Genomic DNA, 21114 nt, shown 5'->3' with positions numbered 1-21114 from the left:
GAGAGAGGGAAGAAAGAGAGAGAGAGAGAGAAATTTTTTGAGCTTCAGGCCCCGAGTCCCCCCTGCGCGAGGGTGAGGAGGAGGGGGGGGTTGCTAAACACAATATAAAACTCAAATAAATTGTTAATTATTTCCCTAACACATAATTCAAATATTTACCTTAGTTCCCTAACACACTGAAAGTGTGGGGAAAAAATCGTGAAAAATCAAGATGGCGGCCACTCACCTCGGTTCAGAAGGATAAGGCCCGCCCACACACGCACCGATTGGTCGACCGGTCAGGTCACCGAAGCGTAGGATTGGTCAATCGTCGAGCCAATCGTCGAGTCACTCGACACTCAACTGTAGGATGGCACGCGCCAGGAACCCGTCGGCCGATTGGTCGACCTCGACGTCACACGGTCGCTAATGAGATGCCAATGAGCGGAACGCTGAACGTTTTTCGGATACCGTGATATACCTATCAATTCCTCCAATAAAAGGCGAAGAGTTACGAAGGTGACCTAAAGGTTTTTATTGACTAAATAACAGCCCACTCTCGTGGGTGATCCGATCCAAGCAGGAGGAATACCAGCCAGTCGCTCACCTTTATACCTGGCCTGGTGGGTGGAGCCAAGGCGGAGTCGGCAGTGGTCATCCCAGGTATAGCAGTGTGGCAAGAGGCGACCTCGTACCGTGATACAATAGTGGTCAGTGATACAGTTATAACGAACAGTGGTGAACAGTGCTAACGATAGTGAACGTGGTTTACCACATACCGCGAGCGCGATTTTTGTCCGGCCGAAACGTAAATACGCCTATGACCGGTCCGGAATGGCAAGCTTTCTTTTGAGGCGACGCGCGCGTCGGTACGCTCTATAACTTTCAAACGTATAGAACACGGACAGACAGACATCGGGACAGACAGACATCAGGACAGACAGAAGAGCCGCTTTATATATATAGATAGAAGATAGATAAATGGTTAAGAGACTGAAGTTGCACAAAATGGTAGAGAAAGGAAACTGCGTTAGTACCCTGTAGTTAGATGGATAGGAGGTGCTTTTTAACCTTTTTAAGTTCGGTACATGAGATTCCTACCAGCAACTGATTAGAGACTCATAATTAATTTAAAAAGCTAATCCTATATGAAGTTAAGTTCTTTTCTGTCACAATTATACTACTAGAATGACCCATAACAGCAGATAATGGCCCAGATTTTCCGTGGCCTATGACATAGAAACATAGAAGATAGGAGCAAGAGTAGGCCATTCGGCCCTTCGAGCCTGCTCCGCCATTCAATGAGATCATGGCTGATCATCCAATTTCAGTGCCCTGTCCCTGCCTTCTCCCCATATCCCTTGATCCCTTTAGCCTCAAGAAATATATCCAACTCTTTCTTGAATATATTTAATGAACTGGCCTCCACCGCCCTCTGTGGCAAAGAATTCCACAGGTTCACCACTCTCTGGGTGAAGAAATTCCTCCTCATTTCAGTCCTAAATGGCTTACCCCTTATCCTTAGACAATGACCCCTGGTTCGGGACTCCCTGGCCATCAGAAACATCCTTCCTGCATCTAGTCTGTCCAGACCTGACAGAATTTTATAGGTTTCGATGAGATCCCCTCTCAATCTTCTAAACTCCAGTGAGTATAAGCCCAATCGACATAATCTCTCCTCATATGTCATTCCTGCCATCCCAGGTATCAGCCTGGTGAATCTTTGCTGCACTCCCTCCATGGCAAGAACGTCCTTCTCAGGTAAGGTGACCAAAACTGCACACAATACTCAAGGTGCGGTCTCACCAAGGCCCTGTACAACTGTAGCAAGACATCCTTGTTCCTGTACTCGAACCCTCTTGCTACGAAGGCCAACATACCATTTGCCTTCTTAACCGCCTGCTGCACCTGCATGCTTACCTTCAGCGACTGGTGCACAATAACACCCAGATCTCTTTGCACTTCCCCTTCTCTCAATCTATTGCCATTCAAATAATAATCTGCCTTCCTGTTTTTGCCACCAAAGTGGATAACCTCACATTTATCCACATTATAGTGCATTTGCCATGTTTCTGCCCAATCACCCAACCTGTCCAAATCGTACTGGAGTTTCACGACATCCTCCTCACAGCTTACCCTCCCACCCAGCTTTGTGTCGTCTGCAAATTTGGAGATATTACATCCAATTCCCTCGTCCAGATCATTAATATATATTGTGAACAGCTGGCGTCCTAGGACCGATCCTTGCGGTACCCCACTCGTCACTGCCTGCCACTCGGAAAACGACCCGTTTATTCCAACTCTTTGCTTTCTGTCCACCAACCAGTTCTCTATCCAAGTCAATACCTTGCCCCAATCCCATGTGCCTTAATTTTGCGCGCTAATCTCTTATGTGGGACCTTATCGAAAGCCTTCTGAAAGTCCAAATACACCACATCCACTGGTTCTCCCTTATCTATTTTACCAGCTACATCCTCAAAAAATTCCAGTAGATTAGTCAAGCATGATTTACCTTTAGTAAATCCATGTTGACTTTGTCCGATCCTGTCACTGCTTTCCAAGTGCTCTGCTATTACATCTTTTATAATAGACTCTAGCATTTTCCCCACTACCGATGTCAGGCTTACCAGTCTATAATTCCCCGCTTTTTCTCTACCACCTTTTTTGAATAGTGGGGTAACATTAGCTACCCTCCAGTCTATCGAGTTCTGGAAGATGACCAGCAATGCATCTACTATCTCTAGGGCCACTTCCTTAAGTACCCTGGGATGTAGACCATCAGGCCCTGGGGATTTATCGGCCTTCAGTTCCATCAATTTTCCTAACACCATTTCCCTACAAATACTGATTTCTTTCAGTTCCTCCCTTTCATCAGACCCTATGTTCCCCAGCATCTCTGGGAGGTTATTTGTGTCCTCCTTTGTGAAGACAGAACCAAAGTATGTATTTAGTTGGTCTGCCATTTCCTTGTTTCCCATTATAAATTCCCCAGATTCTGTCTGTAAGGGACCTACGCTTGACTTCACCAATCTTTTTCTCTTCACATATCGATAAAAGCTTTACAGTCAGTTTTTATGTTCTCTGCTAGCTTACTCTCATATTCTATTTTCCCTTTCTTAATTAATCCCTTTGTCCTTCTTTTTTGACTCCTAAACTGCTCCCAATCCTCAGGATTATTGCTTTTTCTAGCCAATTTATATGTCCTCTCCTTGGATCTTATGCTATCCCTAATTTCCCTTGTTAGCCACGGTTGAGTCACCTTTTTTGTTTTATTTTTATGCCAAACTGGGATGAACAAATTCTGTAGCTCATCCATTCGGTCTTTGAATGTTTGCCATTGCCTATCCACCGTCAACCCTTTGAGTGCCATTCCCCAATCAATCCTACCCAACTCGCTCCTCAGACCATCGTAGTTTCCTTTATTTAAATTGAGGACCCTTGTCTCTGAGTCAACTACTTCATTCTCCATCTTAATGAAGAATTCGATCATATTATGATCGCTCCGACCCAAGGGGCTTCGTACAACAAGATTGCTAATTAATCCTTTCTCGTTACATAATACCCAGTCTAAGATGGCCTGATCTCTGGTTGGTTCCTCGACATATTGGTCCAGGAAACCATCCGTAAACACTCCAGGAATTCCTCCTCCACAGTATTGTTACTAATTTGGTTGGCCCAATCTATATGTAGATTAAAGTCACCCATGATGACTACTGTGCCCTTATTGCACGCTTCTTTAATTTCCCTTTTAATGCCATCCCCAACCTCCGCCTTACTGTTTGGAGGTCTATATACCACTCCCACTAATGTTTTTTTCCCCTTAGTACTTCTCAATTCTACCCATACAGATTCCACATCATTAGAGCTAATATCCTTCATTACAATTGTGTTAATCCCTTCTTTAACCAGTAATGCTACCCCACCTCCCTTTCCTTTTTGCCTATCTTTCCTGAATATCGAATACCCCTGGATGTTGAGTTCCCAGTCTTGGCCATCCTTGAGCCATGTTTCCGTAATCCCAACCTAATCATATTCGTTTACCTCTATTTGCGCAGCCAATTCATCCACCTTATTACAAATGCTCCTCGCATTAAGACACAAAGCCTTCAGGCTTGTTTTTTTAACGCTCTTAGACCTATTAGAATTATTATTTACTGTGGCCACGTTTGATTTAAACTGTTGATTTCTCTGACTGCCACTTTTGGTTTTTCTGCTTCCTATCTTTTGCTTTTATCCCTGTTTTCCTTTCCTCTGTCTCCTTGCTCAGGTTCCCAACCCCCTGCCATTTTAGTTTAAACCCCCCCGAACAGTGCTAGCAAACCTCCCTGACCACGTACGAGTGCGTACAAGGTTTATACATGGGCTGCGCATGTGTGAAAACCCGGAACTTGCGATCTGTCAAGAATCTTCTTGACAGATCCTCTGCCAAGAATCTTCTTGACAGATCCTCTGCATGCACAGGAAATGGACATTCACTAGCAGAGAGTTGTGCTATTTGCCCAACTCTTGCCCAGCGAATGCCCATGGAACTCTTACACCTGGTAAAAGCAGGCGTAAGGCCTTCTTTTACCAGTATAAGGGTGAAAAGAAATATTAAAATAACATTTTTAAAATCATTTTAACATTCAAAAACCTGTAAAATAAGCTGGTGTTATTTTTGGCCCCTTAAAAAATGTTTAATTTATTTTCAAAAAATGTAATTTTGTTTTAAATCTGTAATGAAATTGTATTTTAATTAGTTTTAAACATATAATTTTTTTTTATTTCAAGGTTGTGTACATGTGTTTTTTGGGTGATTCCTATTAAGCTTAGGGGGATCCCGAACATAAATGAAATCCCCATAAGCATAATGGGAATCCCCTTTCTGATTGGCTGGGCTGGCCTACGTGATCCCAGAGGCGCTTGCGAACTGCATGCGCTCCTGGGATACATGGGCCTTTATGCAGGCCTACGCGTAGAGGTCCAGGAGCGCGAGCCTCCAGGACCATCAGGTAGGTGCGTAGATATATTGCACTTTGGAGGCATCCACTTGCGGGAAGCCTCTGACCGCAAATTCAGGCCAACTATAAATGAATACCTCAGGAACTGTCCATAATTTTCAATATCACTACAAATCATTTGTTTTCTTACTTCCCACCCTATCAAACAAAACATACATACAATATACATGATGAAGATACTATATGTGGACAGTTAGTTGTTCACAAGCAAGATACAGTTAGTCACTCAGTTGCTGCACAAATTGTATTGCACATCTCCATATTATATATTCCGTTTCTATAGTATGTTAATTAAGTATTTAAAATGAAAACTCAAGAATTATTTTAAATATGACCATGTTCTGGTGAAATTTTCTTCTCCGCCCCCCACCCCCAACCCTTAGTGCAGACAGGGCAGATTTTCCTGCCTCTGTGCTTGAATGGAAAATCAGGCAGGCTCCTTTACAGGCGTACAATCCTCCCTGCCTGATTGACTTCTATGTGCTGCACCTAGGCAATTGAATATGCCCAGGCACAGGAGCAGGAATATTTGTGTCATAATTGCAAAGAAATACAAGAAAATATGCTCCATGTAGTATATAAAAATGATGGCTTGGATTTTGTGGTCAGCTTCGAAGGAACGGCACTCGCCGTTCACCTCGCTGACAGTCGCCCACAATGTTTTTGTGGGCTTTTGAGCGCAGGCTTGCTCAAATCCAGCATCTGATTCAGTGTGGCGCTCTCTACAGGGGTTCTGTGGGGTGTGAGCAGAGCAGAAACAGCATGGCTCTTCAACCAATCAGATTGAAGAATCCTCATTGAGCCACACAGAGTCTAAACCAGGAAGTATAATGCAGGAAGAATAAATTAGATTTAAATCATGTACAGAAAGAGGAATAAAGATTGGGAAAGACAGATAGGATTAAGAGAGAGAGATAAAACACTAACTTCTGAAGGAATGAGACTCCACATTTGTAAAATTACATTTTCAGGGCCGTAGAGGTTGTTTGGCAGTAAGTATCAATTAACACGCTGTTAAAAACTCAATTACTCCTGAATGCACCAGCCCTAACTTTTTATGGCATCTTTAGTGGGGAACTAGTGGGCAAGTACCCACGTTCACGTCACTGCACATATTTCAATGCCAACTTTATCGGCAAGGACTGTTACAGCGCACCCTGTGGAGTAGCGGAGTATCTCCGACAGCAACTTTCAGATTTCCACCTTTAAATGCGCATGTGCAGATGCTGGAAGTTGCTGCTCGATTTTCTCCATAATAACGGTGAGCATTGATAGCCTCACCATTATTATCCATGCAAAATCTGGGTCATTAATTATATTTTTATGTACATTTTTTCCCATCCCACTACTGTCGCAAGTTATTTTTGTTGCCAAATTTTAATTCATTTTAATTTCTTTCTCCTGCTTAAACCAAACCTTACCTATTTGTCTAGTAAGTCACAGAATCATTAAAATTTCAGCACAGATGGAGGCTATTCTGCCCATTGTGTGTGTGCCAGTGCTATCTCCAAATCTGAGCTATCTACACTTATTCCATTTCTCTGCACTTTAATATTTTTCCAAACTCAAATAACTCTTTGCATGAAAAATAAATCTTCTAATCTCCCGCTTTGTGCTTCTAGTGTTAATCTTTAATGTGTCCCCATGCTACTGATTCACTGACTGGTGGAAATAATCTTTTGCTATTTATCCTTTCAAATCTTTGAAATTTTGAACACTTTTATAATTTTCTGTGCTCTATTGAAAGCAGTCAGAATATTCAAATCTCATTTAACTATATTCTCCTGTCCTTGTTACCTTCTTAGTGATTAGGACGGACTCGATAGCAAATGATGTGGTCAATGATTACCTTGTCTCTGCAGCTGAAGTCATAAATAAACTGAAGCTAAAGTCTGCTTGCTTTTCCATAACTAAGTGACACACTGTTAAGGTAAGTGCAAAAGGAAGGAGAAGTGTTGAGCAAAGTAAGAGTCTTTAAAGCAGTAACTGAAGCCTCCTCACAGCAATCGAGCCGCTGCAAAGGTAGATTATGATACAGCACAGTGAGAGGCCAATGTGCCTTTAGGGAGATGAAGCAAGATCAAAGTTTTGTTCATCCGTAATGGTGCACAATTACACAAAAATGATTTAACAAATTGTTTTTTCTTTGGTTACAGTCTGTTATAGTTCATCTTGGCCAATGACTATCAAGTCCAATGCTCTCCGATATACCAGTAAGGTTATCCTCGAGGTCAGGACAGAATACTATACTAAGTTGATGTCTGGCTCAACGGACCATAAAGAGCCATCAGCATGAAGGCTGGAAAAGCCGGTGAAATGTGCAACATAGATTGAAAGCCTTAATGAACCAGTTTGATGGATGCAGATTCTGCACTGCATCACCTAGCCAATGGTAGAGCATCAAATGTAGATAGTTTACATGCCGAGTTCCTAAAAGTTCTAAATGAGAGAGGGGAAAGAGCAAAACAACAATATTCTTAGGGAAGAGCGCCAGGAACCAACGACTTGTCTCTGAGCTGCCCTTCTGTGACTGCTGAATAGTGTTCTGTTTGAGACACGCATACTCTTCATAGTCAGCATTCCAGAATCCAGTTATATTTTCTGTGCACAAAAAAGGAAGACCCCGGTGAGCCCAAAATTTACTATGAAATCTCACTGATATCAGTAGCTCTTAAGGTGGTTCTTTGGCTTGTTGCAGCATGTGTATCAGATACTCTGAAGGTTCGTGGAGTAATCAGAAAGGAAATGCCTAAATTTCACTCACGAAGTATGTGTAGGGCAGGTTGTAATTTTATACATGATTGCAGAGCATCATTAGGGTCAGAGGAAACCTATTTATATTACTTTAGTCGACTTTCAAAAGTCTTTTTATCTAGTGTCCCACGTAGCCCTCATGAAGCTTAAAGGTATGGCGGTACATGGCCAAACCTTGGATTTTATCCAAGATGTGTAATTAACCTCAAAAATCCATTTAAAGGTACATAGCCATCTCTCTCAAAAGAGGAGTGAGGCAACATTGTCCACTCTCACCAGTCCTATTCCATGCTCTCATTAATGATGTGACATTGTAAGAGACGGAGCATTTGCACCAGACATTTTGAAAATATTACTGCACTCTTTTTCACAGATGGCATTGCGTTGGTGGCAGGAGATCTAAGGGGTGATTCAGATTGAAGATAGGGCAACAGCATTGTAGCCTCAATTCTCTAAATCATGGTCCTTGTGAGTGTGGCTCCTTGCTAGAATTGTATGGATTGCAGCATTACCCCTGTAGTGTGTCCTACCCATCATCTTGAACAATGGGCTAACCAATTGGATATGGTGGTGGGTATTATGGCTTTACTGTGCTCAAAAGGTATTGACTGGAAGATACAAAAAGCTTCTGTTCCAATTGTTGATTCATATTGGTACCCGAGAGCCTTATTTGATGGCAGATTTAGCCAGCACACAGTACTTCAGGACTGCGTGGGAAGGGCCGAAGAGCACTTTAAACTTTCTCATCTTTCTAACAGAAAAGTATCAATGCAGGTTAAGCTTCTGGCATATTAGCCATGTTTCCAAACAGACATTCATCACAATTCAAAGCTCCTAATCATGCAATGGAAGGGGTTCCTCTGGTCCCTGTGCAAGATCCAAGACCATGCTGTAAAGTGGATTTATGGTAAAAAGGGGAAGCAGCTACAAGAAGGGAGAGAGGCCAATGACCCATGCCGTGTCACTGAGCAGCCTGGAGGGGAAAGTCAGCCTCATGCTGGGCATGCCTTCTTACCAAAGCAAAGGATCTAGATTAAGTAACTGGCAATGTGTAAGTCTGATAACCTTGCAAACCAATGCGCTAATGGGTAAAATGATCCTAGCGAGCAAAGTAGCAGAAAGATCTGTATTGGTAAGCTTTGTGGTTTTAGCTGCTTAAGCTCCAGCAGTAACCCCGCACACACTTGGGAATGCTCAGCCTTGGCTATTCCGAGCTTTCTGGATTTGCGTAAGTGGGGTGTCCTTATTGGGTATCAAGAGAATGGAAATTAGATGTGTAGATTTCTCAGTAGCTTGGTTTGAAGAATCTTAAACCTGGCTGTCCAAAAAAAAATCCTAGTGAATCTATGTTGCACCCTTTCCACAACGTCAATATCCTTTCTACGAGTGTGTACCCAAAAGTGCATATATTTCAGCTGTGGCCTAACCAATGTCTTGTACAGATTCATGATTATCTCTTTGCTTTTGTATTGAATGCCTCTATGTTTAATACCTTGCAGTATATTTGTCCTTTTTATGGTCTCAACACCATGGCCCCAATTTTCGGCTTGTGTGGGGAATGGTTGGATTTCCCCGAATGTGGGGTTTCTGACACACATAAAAAGTGTCAGCCAACCCCACGCAATTTTCCCTCAATTGGCCAATTAATTCCCAGCATGTGGGAAGCCTTGCTAATTGTCTAAATCGAGTCAGAAATCCCCACAGTATGATGCCATCATTCGTGGTGCTTTCAAGGTCCATGGCAAGCACTGCATCCTCTGAAGGCTTCCAAATGAACCATACAGGATGGCAGAGGAGCCTGCAGCAGCTGTGGCCAGTGCCAGACCCCGAGCTGCCTTCAAATTCGACGAGGCTTCACTGCAGGCATTATTGGATGGGGTTAGGGCCCACATGGAGGTCCTCTTCCCTAGGTCAGGGAGGAAGAGGCCTCCCACTGAGACCAAGGCTGCATGGATGCAGGTGTCAGCAGATGCCAACGCGCTGGGAGTCACCAGAGGAACCTTGGCATTACATCTCTAACTCCTTCCTTTACTCCCCCACAGTACCATCCAGAGCCCCCGTCCTCACTGTGGAGGAGGAAGAGGCTGTGCAGCCAGACTCCTCAGAGGAAGCTCCAACCTCTGAGGGTGCAGCGTCAGCAGAAGTAAGTGCACCCAGCACCAGCGCAGACACTCACACCTCGGGGGGACCTTCGGGACATAGAGTAGTGTTGTCACCTGGTGTTTCGCAGCTGACAAGTGAGCCTCAGCAGATACTGGAGACAGGGACAGCAGTGGAGAGTCCTCGTCGGAGGGCGCAGGGCTCTGCCAGCTCAGCTCAGCTGCGCTGCATCTCGACCCTCTGCCTCTGGGTCCATCCGCAAGAGAAGAGGTGATGGATCTCCATGCACAGATGCAGGAGTCTCTGGCAGGTTTTGTCTCCAGGGTCGCTGCGAGTGTGGAGCGAATGGAGGAGTCCATAGCGACCATGAGCAGAGCCTTTGTGGAGTCATTGGTGCATGAACGCAGCACCATGGAAAGGTTGGCAACCTCCATGGAGGAGATAACTCACCAGCATATGGAAAACATGGTGAGTGCTCATAAGAGAATGACATCTCTTGAGGAGCGTTGGCCATCTGTTGAACAGAGAAACCAGATCTTCATGGAAGTCCTTCTGAGTAGGACTGCCAGTGCAGAAACGGGTCCCACTGGCCCCCTAAAGCGCAGCAAGGTGCTCTCAAGCCACTTCCAAGCGCTGGCCCCTTCTGGCTTGTGCAGCTTCAGGTGAGTGAGCAGCAGCCTGGTGCTCCTGGTAATCATCCTGCTGTTCCTGGTTCTGCTGCTGCCACCTCTGCTGTTGGAGATCCTCTAATGCCAGGAAGGGAAGGTGCCAAAGGCCTCCCATGCTTCTAGCAGATGCCTCGGTTGAGGAGGTCCTGAGTTAGGGTGGTGAGAGGGGCTTCCCAGGAGCTCACACTGAAGAAGTGTGTGAGGCTCCAACTTTCTGCAGCTGCTCCTAAGGCTTCAAATAGTTCCCCCAAGCCTTGATCAACAAGGTCCTGCAGCCTACAAATGCTGCCTCTTTAAATCTCTTCAGCCCTCAGCGACCTGCTGCTGCAAGCAAGCAAGCCAGCTGTTTTCACGCCAGCTCTCATCGGCGGAGTTCCCCGCAGGCGGGTTTCAGGTGGGGAAAGCCCCAAAGTCGCAACGGCACGGGAAAATCCACTTCAACAAGCAGATAATTGCTTGTTAGTGCTCCGACGACCAGTCCCGCCAGCGGCGGGCGGGACTGAAGCGGGGTGCGTGAAAACAGCAGTCCGAAAGTCGGACAGGGCAGGGAATCAGGCGGTGGGGGGGTCCCGACCCGCCTTTTCCGCGATTTTCAGACCACGGCCGCATGAAAAGCCGCCCGACAGCTGCCCGAAAATCGGGGCCTATGTTACAAGCTGTATTTTTAGTTACACAAATTTCTTCTGATTATGAAAAGAGTCATGCTGTAATCACCCTGTACAATAGCTTCAACTTATTTATCCATTAATTTATATAAAGACTAGCTGCATATAGAACAAATTAATTATTTACTGCAAACATCTTAGGCAGACCATCAAATTGGAATAAAAAAAAGAAAAATATAAATACTGTAAACTCTTCATTTCAAATTCAAATGTGCACCAAATGATATACCAGTTGTGATGTTGATGCTATTGTATTAGCTTGTTAACATTTGATTGTATTTCATTTTACTCCTAATAAGTGTATCCAGGAAATGAACAACTCTTTAATAACTCTAGGCACCATAGTTTGCTGCTGTAGCTTTAGATATAATTAATATTATTTTTTAAAACACTGCAACAAGACATATTTTTATCATCAAGCCACAAAGAACAGAATTATGCTTAATAATTCTAGTACGGATTTTTTTTTAAATGTAAGCAATTTTTAATCCATACCCAGACTTGTGTAGGTCTCTCTTGTAGTGCTGAATGTTGACGATGAAAATGTTTTTGCATAGAATCGTAGGCTTTTGTCCTAAAGAAAATGAGTACAATGCATAATTTTCAAATCATCTAACATTCTATCACCTTTCTTTGCATACAGAATGTACCCATCCAGTAAAACATGAATACTTTAAATTTACTTTACAGCACTGAAAAATTAAAGCTGGGCAATACTGAGTTTCTCAATTTAAAGGTATGTGGTTTAAAATAAATTTCAAATCAATCAGCTAGTGTAAAGGGGAATTAATTCCTATTAAAAACACTTCTACATAAAAGCATTTTTTCTTTTAAAAAACTAAACTTGCTCTAAACAATAAGCAGCTACATTTGCATTTGCAGAAACTTTAATTATGCCAAATGTAGGATAATTTGGAAGGTTTGATGATCAATTTTTTATATAGCAATACATTTTACAAGTTCATCCTTTTTGGTGGTGTGCACAGAGACAACTCCTCACTTTCAAGTATCATTATAAAAACCCTGCTAAGTGTAAATAATTTTCCACTTAAGCCTGATCCACTCTCACCCCAAATACCTTAATTCCTAAGCCATTTTGTTCTTAGCCCAGGAGACATGTGACAGCAGCCTGTGGGGACAACTCTTCTCATTTTCTCTCTCTGCCGCCCAAATTGCTTCTACTCACTATCTTGCCAGCACAAGGTAGAGATCGGTAACTCAGCAAAAAGCAAGTTTTGAACTTGCATCTCTCCAATCTATGGTACTGTACGTTTGTAACCCTGTGCACAATATCCAATTCGCTTTAACATAGCATGTGAAAGGGATTACAATATAACTAAATTTCTTCTGAAATCCATAAATATTTTACAACTCAACATTGCTCTTGCTTCCCTCATATCCCATTGCATCTTTTTTTGGCCCCCTTCCAAATACTTCAATTTTCCCGCATTCTCTGCAATGACAACTTAGCCTTGCAAATTTCTAAATGTCCATCTTACTACAGATCACTAAGTGTTGCATTAAGGCAAATATTCAAATGTGCATGCAGCTGAAGCATTTTCTCCTATGTTTTATTAGATATTAAAAATAATTTCTACACGTAAAAGGTGATAAATGTCTGGAATAATCTACCAGGCAGACTTTAGTGACATATAAGCAGATAGATGCTAAGCTGGTGCTAGAATACTGGAGTGACAAGCTTCAGTAGGCCAAACAGCCTTTTCTCATCCTAAAGTTTCCTCGTTCTTCTGAAGGCTTGCTTTAGGAACAAAAGAAAGAGTGGCCAGGGATACACATTTTTTTCTGAAAATCCAAGTTTTTACTATTTGGATTACCTAAGCAGGAGGACTGCAGTCTTAATAGATTCCAAGTTAGCTTAGTAAAATATATGACAAAAAGAGAGTTTTTGATCAATAAACACAAAGGTTAATTATAAAAAATCTTAGTGCATTCCCAAATGTAATAGTTACTTATAATGTTTAGTAAACTGTGAGTGTTTATTTTTAATTTATTACACTCAGCGTAGAGTCTGGATCTGAAAGAGCTGTCGCAAGGTATTTGCGGAGAGTAACCCAGCATTCACAGTTCAATACATCAGATGGAGGAGCACAGCAGAGAGTCTGCAAAGCTTCCTGTCGAACCTAAAAAAAATTGAAATTCAATCAATTTCTGATAAGTATTAGAAATTTTAACAATGGAGACAAAGCAAAGCAATATTGCACATGTTGTACATATTAACCACTAAAGTCTTAAGATCTCTTAGGAGTAGTGGTGCACAAGATAGAGATCAGTAACTCACGGTCTCTAAATTGACACACTGCTTGTCCGACATCCAGTACTGCATGAGCAGAAATTTTCTCCAATTAAATATTGGGAAGACCGAAGCCATTGTCTTCGGGCCCCGCCACAAACTCCGTTCCCTAGCCACTAACTCCACCTGTCTGAGGCTGAACCAGACCGTTCGCAATCTTGGCATCATATTTGACCCTGAAATGAGCTTCAGACCATATATCCGTGGCATAACTAAGACTGCCTATTTCCACCTCCATAACATTGTCCGCCTCTGCCCCTGCCTCAGCTCATCTGCTGCTGAAACCCTCATCCATGCCTTTGTTACCTCTAGACTTGACTATTCCAATGCACTCCTGGCTAGCCTCCCACATTCTACCTTACGTAAACTTGAGGTCATCCAAAACTCAGCTGCCCGAATCCTAACTCACACCAAGTCCCGTTCAGCCATCGCTGAGCTACACTGGCTTCCGGTCTTGATCTCAAAATTCTCATCCTTGTTTTCAAATCCCTCCATGGCCTCGCCCCTCCTTATCTCTGTAATCGCCTTTAACCCCACAATCCCGCCCCTCCACTCCGAGATATCTGCGCTCCTCAAATTCTGCCATCTTGAGCATCCCCGATTATAAATCGCTCAATCATCGGTGGGCGTGCCTTCAGCTGCCTAGGCCCTAAGCCTCTCCACCTCTCTACCTCTCTTTCCTCCTTTAAGAAGCTTCTTAAACCTACCTTTTTTGACCAAGCTTTTGGTCATCTGCCCTAATTTCCTGTGTGACTCGGTGTCAATATTTTGTCTTATAACACTCCTGTGAAGCGCCTTGGGACGTTTTACTACGTTAAAGGCGCTATATAAATACAAGTTGTTGTTGTTGTATATAAGCAACTGAATGGCTGTGTAAATAAAAATGCTAATTCAGACTGAGAATAGAGGCAGCTTGCTAAGAAAAGGCAGCTTTTTCTAGTGCTATAAAATTGAACTGTTTATTTTGGTAGTGTTTCTTCTGTTTGCTGAAGCCAGGTGAAACATTAATTTATGTAGTCTATTCTTCACCTTACACAACAACAGAAAAGTACTTAAGAAATATTGACACTGGCAATAAAACAGTGGACATCTAATAAATCCCACAAAAGAACTCTCACCTCCTTTGGCTGGCTGGGATCCATCCTTCCTACTATAATCTGCAACTGTTCCTGATTCATAAATGTGTAGCTCTGCAGTAAAACATTAAATTATACTTAACATTTTCTATTACTTACAAATACATGTTAAAGACTTTAGATTACAAGTGCTTATTGTTATAAAGTTGTTTTATTGACTACACGTGATGTATCGAAGCAATCTTTCATACAGCATGGAAACCATTGGTTCCTTCACCAGTATAGGCCATCTGATTACTTTGCTTTTATTGATAAAAAATCCTTAACTTGTAAATGTACATTACCCCTCTGTACATATTTTTGCACCAGGATCTTATGGCAACTTTCATGTACTGGAAAGCTCTGTAATACATATATGCGTATCAATTTATCTGACATTTCAGATTCTTGTTCATTAAGGGTCTCTTAATGCTTGTTTAATAGGAATCTAGCCAGTCTATTATTTTGTATCAATGCAGTATCAGGATTAAATGTTCCTTATTTGAAAATAAGTAAATGCATATATAATAAATACATTATGTTACACTGAGATTGCACAATCTGGCCACCAGGTATCCACAAATCACTCAAATACTACCTGAAAATTTCTTCAGCTACTATTTTTTCCTCAGTAATGGAAATTTCTAATATCAAAAATAGGGATTTCAACAAGACTTTTAAAAATTATAGATTTTACTTTAGCATTATTACATTTGAATAAACGTTTGTGTCTTTTATTGCCTTCATTATCATTTTTACTCATAAGTAAAATGCCCTAGCCTGTCCCAAAAGCCTGGGCTTGAAAGTAACCCTTTTGCCCAGAGTTGTGATTCCCAGCTGAATTTGAATCATGCAGTTTGAGCACAAGCAGTGTACCTAATTTCGCAGGATGTGTCAGTGTTATTCAGTCACCACTACTGATGGGATCATTCTCTTTAGCTTCTAGCACTTTCTGCCCAGTAGTTTTTCGGCAAATAATTTTCAAAAACAAGAGAGCAAGTTTCAAAAGCTGAGGTAACATTTATGATGGGCCAGAAATTGCTGCAATGGAGCATCTCGCAGCAAACAACATAAATTGAACTTTTTAATCTCACCGTTCACATCGTACTATATTTGCACTGCAAATTGCTGGAACATCAAAATGGTAATAGTGCAATGATGTCAATGTCGCTTCTGGGGCCTCATGAACGTCATGCCCAATGGACTATCTCCTTAACCAATGAAAGAAAAGGGTAGACAAAGAAACAGAGCGAACAACAGAAAGGAAATAGGCTGAATTAGAGTCAAATTAAATACAGAAAGAGAAATAAAGAGGGTGAAGAAAGAGGAAGGAAAAGAAAAAAAAAGAAAAACAAGCAAAAGAGGACATTGCAACCCAGTTGTGTTTGAGAATTACTGTGTTGGTCCTTGAGAGGTTAACGAGCAAATGACAGGGTAGGTGTGCAAAATGTACAAACATTCTTGACATATGAAGTATACAATCAGCAGCCCCCGTCCATCATGATCAGGAACAGTAGAACTGCTTTCATAGGAACATGGGCGCTATGAGATGAAAAAAGACCAAGCTCCATCTAATCCTCATTCTACCATCCTGGTAGACATATGATACAATGATAATGGAGTTGTTGACTAATCATAGCAATCAATCTCTATCAATTAGTCTGCAAAAGACCCAGAAAATGACATGAGGAAAACCCTGCATTAGAGCACTTTGGGAATCATAGGTCCACAGTCACCTTTTTTCTCTAAATCATGCTATACTTACCAAATCACGTCTCAAATTACTCATATACTGTATCCCAAAATGTTATTTTCTGAAATAAGTCTATCTGATTTGCATTTCTGTGTCGAAACAGCTCTGCATCCTGAAAATCCTGGGCCTCAAAGTTGAGTATCATATCAGGACCATAAATCTTGTCATTAACAGGGTCCTTACGACATGAATTACCAGCCCTAAATGGCTGAGGCAAGATTAATTTGCATCATCATAATTCCAACAATTTCATGACAAGCCATGAACTTTAATGGGGAGCCTCACAAGATGGTAACTTGTTTGGTTTTGTCAAGGCTAACGGTGGAGTAGCACAAATCATTCAGCAATTTGTACAGAATTGAACTCATGGTATATCTCTTCTTATAGAGTCACATGCTGGGATCTTACCTGAAGAGGCGCGTTGGGGGCAGGACTGCTGCCTTTCGGGTTCTAGTCCCACCCCACGCGACGTCCGACACACAGACGCTATTTTGCATCAATTGGCCTTGTTAAGCCCGCCCTGCAGGCTTGCCAACCAATTAAGAGAAAGCCGGTGTCAGATGACGTCAGTTGATGACGTGACATCTGCCGGTTTTCTTAAAGGGGCCACCACCATTTCTTTCTGATAGGTGATTTATTCAGTGTTTGACAGAGGTGCTGCAAACACTGACAATCACTGTACAAAGGTGAGCCCTTGCATCCAGGCTCTCCAGTGACCCTCTCTGTAGGCTGAAACAGATGGCAGCTGCAGGTGAGGTTACAGAAGCAATGTCACTGGTGAGAGAGGTTCTCCCAATGAGGTGGGACTACACAAACACTTCAAAGCTCGTCACGTACAGAAAATTCTAAACACATTAAAAATGACTTTCCCAACATTTTCTTACCTCTGCAACTCACCAGTGTCCCATTGGATCCTTCACACCACTTCTGCAGCTGTCATCTATACACAAACATTACAGTAGACCCACAGCACGCTACACTTACCCTGGCAGAGTTTCCCGACGTCGGGAAGCCCGCAGCAGAAGTGTCAAAATTGAAAAAAGCCTCTAAATGCCTGCTAACTATCTGTTAACAAGCAGTTAAGTGGCTATAATCCTCTTCCCGCCGCAAGGAATCAGGTCCCTGTGCAAATCTGGGACCCGACTCCCGGGAAGATTGATTGAAGGCAGGTTGGGGGCCCGCTGCCAATCTTATTGATTTTGCCAGTGGAGCAGTCACGCCTCCACACCCGACCCCTGAGCACCGGCAAAATCGCCCCCATAGAGTCATAACGGCACAGAAGGAGGCCATTCGGCCAATCGAGTCCATGCCAACTCTCTGTGGAGCAATCCAGTCAGTCCCATTCCCCTGCTCTATCACCATAGCCCTGCAAGTTTATTTCCCTCAAGTGCCTATCCAGTCTCCCCTTGAAAACATTGAGTGTCTCTGCTTACACCACTTCCGTCGGCAGCGAATTCCAGGTCCTCACCACTCGCTGCGTAAAAAAGTTTTTCCTCACATCTCCCTGTATCTCTTGCCCAAAACCTTAAATCTGTGTCCCCTAATCCTTGTACCATCAACTACCTCGTCTAGCCTATCCAAACCTGTCATAATCTTGTACACCTCTATCAAATCACCCCTCAACCTCCTTTGCTCTAATGAAAACAAATCCAGCTTTGCCAACCTGTCCTTGTAGCTAAGATCCCCCATCCCCGGAACCATTCCGGTAAATCTCCTCTGCACCCTCTGAAGGGCCTTCACATCCTTCCTAAAGAGTGGTGACCAGAACTGGACGCAATACTCCAGTTGTGGCCTAACCAGCGCTTTATAAAGGTTCAGCATAACTTCTCTACTTTTGTACTCAATGGCCTTGTTATTCCGATCCCTACGGGTGTGTACGTGCTATGTACCCACCCGTAGGGACATCAGAAATGCCAGTTTCAGGCATGCACAGCGCATGCGCTGAACACCAGCATTTCCGATCTGTTAAGAATGCTCGAAAGACCGGGCGCCTGCCCTAGAGAAGGGCCTCTGCGGGCAGATAGTTCCGCTTTCTGGAGACTCTCTGCCCGCAGAAAACCCTTAGAATTCTTACGCCTGGTGTAAGGCCTGCTTTTACCAGGATAAGAGTTGAAAAAAAAGTTTAATAAAAAAATTTCATTTATCATTTAAAAATACTTTTTAAAAAAGGTAAATTTATTTTTAGCCCCGTAAAAAACTTTAATTAATTTTTTCAAAAAATTAAATTTTTGTTTAAAATATTTAATTTATTGTAATTTCAACTAATTTTAAAAAGATGATTTAAAAAAAATGTATTTAAAGTTTTACTATGTTTTTTCATTGATCTTCATTCATATATTTGACAGGTCTATCTGTCAAGTGTATGAAGGGAGATTCCCTTCTTTGATTGGCTCCCCATGGCCCACGTGATCCCAGGGACGCTTGCGCACTTGGAGTTGAAGAGGCCCAGCATCGGAACTATATGCACCTCAGGAGCCCTCAGGTAAGTGCGTAGATTTTTTCTAGATTGGAAGCTTCCACACGCGGGGAGCCTCCGATCAGAAAATACGGCCCAATACCTCTATTTATGAAGCCCGAGATCCCATATGCTTTGCTAACCACTCTCTCAATATGTCCTGGCACCTTCAGGGACCTATGCACATTAACTCCCAGGTCCCTCTGTCCCTGCACACTCTTTAAAACTGTGCCATTAAGTGTATATTGCCTCCCCCTGTTCCTTCTGCCAAAATGCATCACCTCACACTTTTCTGTACTAAATTTCATCTGCCACTTGTCTGCCCATTCTGCTAGTCTTTCTATGTCCTATTGCAGTAGATTGGTATCATCCTCACTGCTTGTCACACCCCCAAGTTTGGTGTCATCATCAAATTTAAAAATTCTACTCTGTATTCCAATATCCAGGTAATTTATATATATCAAAAAAAGCAGTGGCCCCAGCACTGACCCTTGGGGAACACCACTGTTTGCCATCCTCCAGTCTGAAAAACAGCCATTTACCACAACTTGCTGTTTTCTGTCCTTAAGCCAATTCCTTATCCAAGCTGCCACTAATGCACCTATTCCATGAGTGTCAATTTTGTTAACCAGCCTTCTATGTGGTACTTTGTCAAACGCCTTCCGAAAATCCATTTAGACAACATCCATTGCATTACTTCATCAAAAAATTAAATTAGATTAGTCAAACAGGATCTCCCTTTTACAAATCCGTGTTGGCGCTCCTTAATTAGCTTAAACCTCTCCAAGTGCCTGTTAATTTTTTCCTTGATTATTGTTTCTAAAACTTTACCCACCACTGATGTTAAACTGACCGGCCTGTAGTTACTAGGATTGTCTTTACACCCTTTCTTGAACAATGGTGTCACATTTGCCACTTTCCAATGCTCAGGCACCTCCCCCGCATCTAGGGAAGATTGGAAAATGATGGCAAGCCCTTCCGCTATCTCCTCCCCAATTCCCTTAGCAACCAGGGATGCAAGCCATCTGAACCAGGCGACTTGTCCACTCTAAGCATACACAGCCTTTCTAGCACATCCTGTTTATCAATTTTCACCCTTTCCATTGTTTCTACTTTTTCCACTTCTTTCGATATTTTGTTAGCATCCACCTCCTTAGTAAACACCGATACAAAGTACTCATTGAGTATTCTAGCCTTGCCCTGCACCTCTAAGCATATATCACTTTCTTTGTCTCGAATAGGCCCCACCCTGTCTCTTACTACCCATTTACTGTTTACATGCCGGTAGAAGATTTTTGGGTTCCCTTTTATGTTAACCGCCATTTTACTCTCATATTCTCTCTTTGCAATCGTATTTTCATCTTCACTTCTCCTCTCAACTGATTGTATTTGGTCTGGTTCTCCCTTGAAGAATTCACCTGACATGCATCATACACCCTCTTTTTTTATTTCATCATCTTCTCTATCTCCCTCGTCATCCAAGGAGCCCTTGCTTTGGTTCCCTTACCCTTCCCTCTTGTTGGAATGTACCTAGCCTGTACTTGGAACATCTCCTCCTTAAAGATCACCCAATGTTCCATTACAGTTTTTCCTGTCAGTCTTTGGTTCCATTTTACCCTGGCTAGATCCTTTCGCATCCCACTGAAGTTAGCCCTATTCCAGTTTAGAAGTTCCACTCTAGATTGTTCCTTGCTCCTCTCCATTGTTAATCTAAATCTTATGATACGATGATCACTCATACCCAAGTGTTCTCCCAGAGATACTTGGTCAACCTGGCCCACCTCATTCCCCAGCACCAGATCCAGCAATGTCTCCTTCCTAGTTGGGCCAAGAACATATTGGTCAAGGAAATTCTCCTGAACACATTTCAGAAATTCCTTCCCCTCCTTTCCCTTTACCCTAGCATTATCCCAATCGATATTTGGGTAATTAAAGTCCCCCAATATCACCACTCTATAGCTCTTGCATATCTCTGCAATTTCCCTGCAGATTTGTTCCACTACCTCCCTCTCACTATTTGGAGGCCTATAGAATACCCCCAATAGCATGATCATACCATTTTTGCTCCTCAACTCTAACCAAATGGATTCTATCCTTGTCCCCTCAAGAACATCCTCCCTTTCCAACACTACAATGTCTTCCTTAATCAGCACTGCCACCCCTCCTCCCTTTTTTCCTTCCCCATCTTTCTGAACACCTTGTACCCTTGAATATTAAGTGCCCAGTCCTCACCGTTTTTAAGCCACGTTTCTGTTATTGCCATAACACCATATTGCCACCCGGCTAATTGTGCTTGTTGTTCACCAACCTTATT

The 21114-nt window shown here is 42.6% G+C and overlaps 1 protein-coding gene across 12 annotated transcripts in view; it reads right to left on the bottom strand.

The window, feature by feature from the left end:
• The window catches only part of tbc1d32 (TBC1 domain family, member 32), a 404895-nt gene that overhangs the window by 291557 nt on the left and 92224 nt on the right, over nucleotides 1-21114 (bottom strand). For all 12 annotated transcript variants that reach the window (XR_015079556.1, XR_015079554.1, XR_015079553.1 and 9 more), the window contains exons 5-7: nucleotides 14596-14667; nucleotides 13182-13307; nucleotides 11662-11740 (exon numbers count right to left, since the gene is read on the bottom strand). Coding sequence is in view for 8 of the 12 variants with exons in the window: in XM_085997304.1 (XP_085853430.1) it covers nucleotides 11662-11740; nucleotides 13182-13307; nucleotides 14596-14667 (277 nt within the window). In the remaining 4 variants the exon portion in view is untranslated. The remainder of the gene's footprint in view (nucleotides 1-11661; nucleotides 11741-13181; nucleotides 13308-14595; nucleotides 14668-21114) is intronic.

The sequence above is a fragment of the Somniosus microcephalus genome, chromosome 9 (genome assembly GCF_052327205.1).
Source record: "Somniosus microcephalus isolate GS21.2 chromosome 9, FLI_Smic_1.0, whole genome shotgun sequence".
Lineage (NCBI taxonomy): Eukaryota > Metazoa > Chordata > Chondrichthyes > Squaliformes > Somniosidae > Somniosus > Somniosus microcephalus.
Note: the sequence above shows the minus strand (reverse complement) of the source record. Positions and strands in the feature narration are given on the sequence as shown.